The sequence below is a fragment of the Narcine bancroftii genome, chromosome 5 (genome assembly GCF_036971445.1).
Source record: "Narcine bancroftii isolate sNarBan1 chromosome 5, sNarBan1.hap1, whole genome shotgun sequence".
NCBI lineage: Eukaryota > Metazoa > Chordata > Chondrichthyes > Torpediniformes > Narcinidae > Narcine > Narcine bancroftii.
In genome coordinates, this window is record NC_091473.1 from 241,895,508 (window position 1) to 241,899,712 (window position 4,205).

Consider the following 4,205-nt stretch of genomic DNA (forward strand, 5'->3'; position numbering starts at 1 on the left):
CCTATCTGATTTCTAGACTTGGAACTTATGACATTTTGTCAGGTTGAAAATATGGATGTGTTTTCTGGAATAAATTGCTCCAATGCTGATTAACCTTTAGATCAAAGAAAAAAAATTCATAATTCTGAAGCCTCTATTAAGGAAACAATGGAATGATAAATGCTTACTTTAATTTTTGTTGTGTTCTTGTGCAGTGTTATAAATGAAATTTTTATTGTAATGCTTGTTTAACCATGGTTCCTGAAGGAAACCTGGTGAAATTATGGTGAAGATTCTTGATCAAACGAAGTAACATTTTTTATTGCTTTCCCTTTTTGAGGTGAAGAGGGAGGAAAGAGAGTGGATGAAATTTAATAGTTAAAGACAGCGCTCTGATAATTCCCCTAACCAGCATTCTCAATCTCTTTGCCCCTGCCCCCTCCCAAAAAACTAACTCTTGATAGGAGAGTTCTCAGGGTGTGTTTCAGCAGACTCTGATCATGGGTACCTAAGACTGTCAAACATGATTGCCTTCAGCTGTTATCCAAGTGTTCAGCAGCTCAGTGAAGAATTCTAGATATTTTCTTTTTCTTCTCTGAAACAGTGTCTCATACCTTTGCAAATGGTTGCATCAAACCTAGATCCTCCTCTGTTTGACTGGATCAAACTGAATATTGAATTTGCCAATTGATTTATCAAAGGCTGAGCAGCTTGAAGGAATCTCTAATTGTTGCTCAGTTTGAAATTCAGAAGGCTGCAAATTTGCACAGTATTAACTGTTCTGTACTGGGAAATGCTAACATGCCCACCAGTACTACTTTGCTCAATATAAACATAGGCATTACCGATGTGAATATCCTTGTGTAATAGACACTGGAAAAGAGGTTAATAAGGCATTCACAGCTTTGATCTGTTATCAAGATGTCTAGAGTATCAAAGCAGCAAATTCATGTTGAATCTTTATAAAACAAGTCTAGCCACAGTACCCTTCCTATAGATGCCCCATGACCTGTTGAATGGCTTCTGCACATTTTCATATTGCACTCGGCCCCATATTGCACTTTCTTGTTTAACTCAAATGGAGAGTTGTGTTCAATTCTGGTTGCTAAGAATTTAAAGAATCTGAAGTGGTTAGAGATGGTTCAGGATGGATGGTTCCTGAAAGGGATTATAGATGCAAGAATAAATTAGAGGGTGAGACTTTTATTCTAAGATAAAATTAAAGGAAGATTGAATGGGAGTAAATTAAATGAAGAGAAGCCTGGATCAGATGTCATGGGTATAAAATATGGGTGAAGAGAATAAAGAGTAATATGTTTTGGTTTTTTTTTGACAGCATATGGCTGGAGTCTGGTACAAAGTGGTAGAAGCAGGTTCCATTGTAACCTTAAAGGAAATTGAATAAATGCTGAAAATAAATTAAGGCTACAGGGAATGTGCCTTAGAGCCTGAAACTAGTGAAGTGCTCTGGTAGTGACAGTCGCTGAGGATCTTCGCTCCGTCTGCGCCGGTGACAGTCGCCGAGCTCCGTCTGCGCCGGTGACAGTCGCCGAGCTCCGTCTGCGCCGGTGACGGTCGCCGAGCTCCGTCTGCGCCGGTGACGGTCGCCGAGCTCCGTCTGCGCCGGTGACGGTCGCCGAGCTCCGTCTGCGCCGGTGACGGTCGCCGAGCTCCGTCTGCGCCGGTGACGGTCGCCGAGCTCCGTCTGCGCCGGTGACGGTCGCCGAGCTCCGTCTGCGCCGGTGACGGTCGCCGAGCTCCGTCTGCGCCGGTGACGGTCGCCGAGCTCCGTCTGCGCCGGTGACGGTCGCCGAGCTCCGTCTGCGCCGGTGACGGTCGCCGAGCTCCGTCTGCGCCGGTGACGGTCGCCGAGCTCCGTCTGCGCCGGTGACGGTCGCCGAGCTCCGTCTGCGCCGGTGACGGTCGCCGAGCTCCGTCTGCGCCGGTGACGGTCGCCGAGCTCCGTCTGCGCCGGTGACGGTCGCCGAGCTCCGTCTGCGCCGGTGACGGTCGCCGAGCTCCGTCTGCGCCGGTGACGGTCGCCGAGCTCCGTCTGCGCCGGTGACGGTCGCCGAGCTCCGTCTGCGCCGGTGACGGTCGCCGAGCTCCGTCTGCGCCGGTGACGGTCGCCGAGCTCCGTCTGCGCCGGTGACGGTCGCCGAGCTCCGTCTGCGCCGGTGACGGTCGCCGAGCTCCGTCTGCGCCGGTGACGGTCGCCGAGCTCCGTCTGCGCCGGTGACGGTCGCCGAGCTCCGTCTGCGCCGGTGACGGTCGCCGAGCTCCGTCTGCGCCGGTGACGGTCGCCGAGCTCCGTCTGCGCCGGTGACGGTCGCCGAGCTCCGTCTGCGCCGGTGACGGTCGCCGGGCTCCGTCGCTCCGTCCGCGCCGGTGACGGTCGCCGGGCACCTTCGCTCCGTCCGCGCCGGTGACGGTCGCCGGGCACCTTCGCTCCGTCCGCGCCGGTGACGGTCGCCGGGCACCATCGCTCCGTCCGCGCCGGTGACGGTCGCCGGGCACCATCGCTCCGTCCGCGCCGGTGACGGTCGCCGGGCACCATCGCTCCGTCCGCGCCGGTGACGGTCGCCGGGCACCATCGCTCCGTCCGCGCCGGTGACGGTCGCCGGGCACCTTCGCTCCGTCCGCGCCGGTGACGGTCGCCGGGCACCTTCGCTCCGTCCGCGCCGGTGACGGTCGCCGGGCACCTTCGCTCCGTCCGCGCCGGTGACGGTCGCCGGGCACCTTCGCTCCGTCCGCGCCGGTGACGGTCGCCGGGCACCTTCGCTCCGTCCGCGCCGGTGACGGTCGCCGGGCACCTTCGCTCCGTCCGCGCCGGTGACGGTGGCCGGGCACCTTCGCTCCGTCCGCGCCGGTGACGGTGGCCGGGCACCTTCGCTCCGTCCGCGCCGGTGACGGTGGCCGGGCACCTTCGCTCCGTCCGCGCCGGTGACGGTGGCCGGGCACCTTCGCTCCGTCCGCGCCGGTGACGGTGGCCGGGCACCTTCGCTCCGTCCGCGCCGGTGACGGTGGCCGGGCACCTTCGCTCCGTCCGCGCCGGTGACGGAGGCCGGGCACCTTCGCTCCGTCCGCGCCGGTGACGGTGGCCGGGCACCTTCGCTCCGTCCGCGCCGGTGACGGTGGCCGGGCACCTTCGCTCCGTCCGGGCCGGTGACGGTGGCCGGGCACCTTCGCTCCGTCCGGGCCGGTGGCGGTGGCCGGGCACCTTCGCTCCGTCCGGGCCGGTGGCGGTGGCCGGGCACCTTCGCTCCGTCCGGGCCGGTGGCGGTGGCCGGGCACCTTCGCTCCGTCCGCGCCGGTGGCGGTGGCCGGGCACCCTCGCTCCGTCCGCGCCGGTGGCGGTGGCCGGGCACCCGCGCTCCGTCCGCGCCGGTGGCGGTGGCCGGGCACCCGCGCTCCGTCCGCGCCGGTGGCGGTGGCCGGGCACCCGCGCTCCGTCAGCGCCGGTGGCGGTGGCCGGGCACCCGCGCTCCGTCCGCGCCGGTGGCGGTGGCCGGGCACCCGCGCTCCGTCCGCGCCGGTGGCGGTGGCCGGGCACCCGCGCGCCGTCCGCGCCGGTGGCGGTGGCCGGGCACCCGCGCGCCGTCCGCGCCGGTGGCGGTGGCCGGGCACCCGCGCGCCGTCCGCGCCGGTGGCGGTGGCCGGGCACCCGCGCGCCGTCCGCGCCGGTGGCGGTGGCCGGGCACCCGCGCGCCGTCCGCGCCGGTGGCGGTGGCCGGGCACCCGCGCGCCGTCCGCGCCGGTGGCGGTGGCCGGGCACCCGCGCGCCGTCCGCGCCGGTGGCGGTGGCCGGGCACCCGCGCGCCGACCGCGCCGGTGGCGGTCGCCCGGCACCTCCGCGCCGTCCGCGCCGGTGATAGGGACCTCCCAGTGGCCATCCATTTCAATTCTGCATCCCTCTCCAATACTCACATGTCTGTTGCCTTGTACTATCCCACCAAGACCACCCATAAATTGGAGGAACAACACTGGGCATTCTCCAGCCGGATGGCATTAACATCAATTTCTCTGGTTTCTGCTAACCTACTCTCCGCCCACTTTCCTCTTTATTCACCTTGCCATCCCTCCTCCCCACTTGCTGCTGTGTCCTCCCACCTTCACCTATTACCTGCTGCCTTTGCGACCATGCTCCTCCCCCCCCCATACCTTTTTCTTCGGGCACCTGCTGACATTTTTCCATACTTTGATGAAGGGCTCAAACCAGAAATATC

General features: G+C 62.2%; 1 protein-coding gene across 1 annotated transcript; it reads right to left on the minus strand.

The window, feature by feature from the left end:
- Positions 1-1,404: 1,404 nt before the first annotated feature.
- Positions 1,405-3,876, minus strand: LOC138765544 (collagen alpha-1(I) chain-like). The gene has a single exon (XM_069942574.1). It carries the CDS (start codon positions 3,874-3,876, stop codon positions 1,405-1,407), a length of 2,472 nt encoding a protein of 823 aa, XP_069798675.1.
- Between the last annotated feature and the right edge of the window lie 329 nt (positions 3,877-4,205).

Bases quoted from the DNA above. Each gene is read 5' to 3' on its own strand.
- LOC138765544 (XM_069942574.1), bottom strand. From the start codon at position 3,876: ATGGATGGCCACTGGGAGGTCCCTATCACCGGCGCGGACGGCGCGGAG.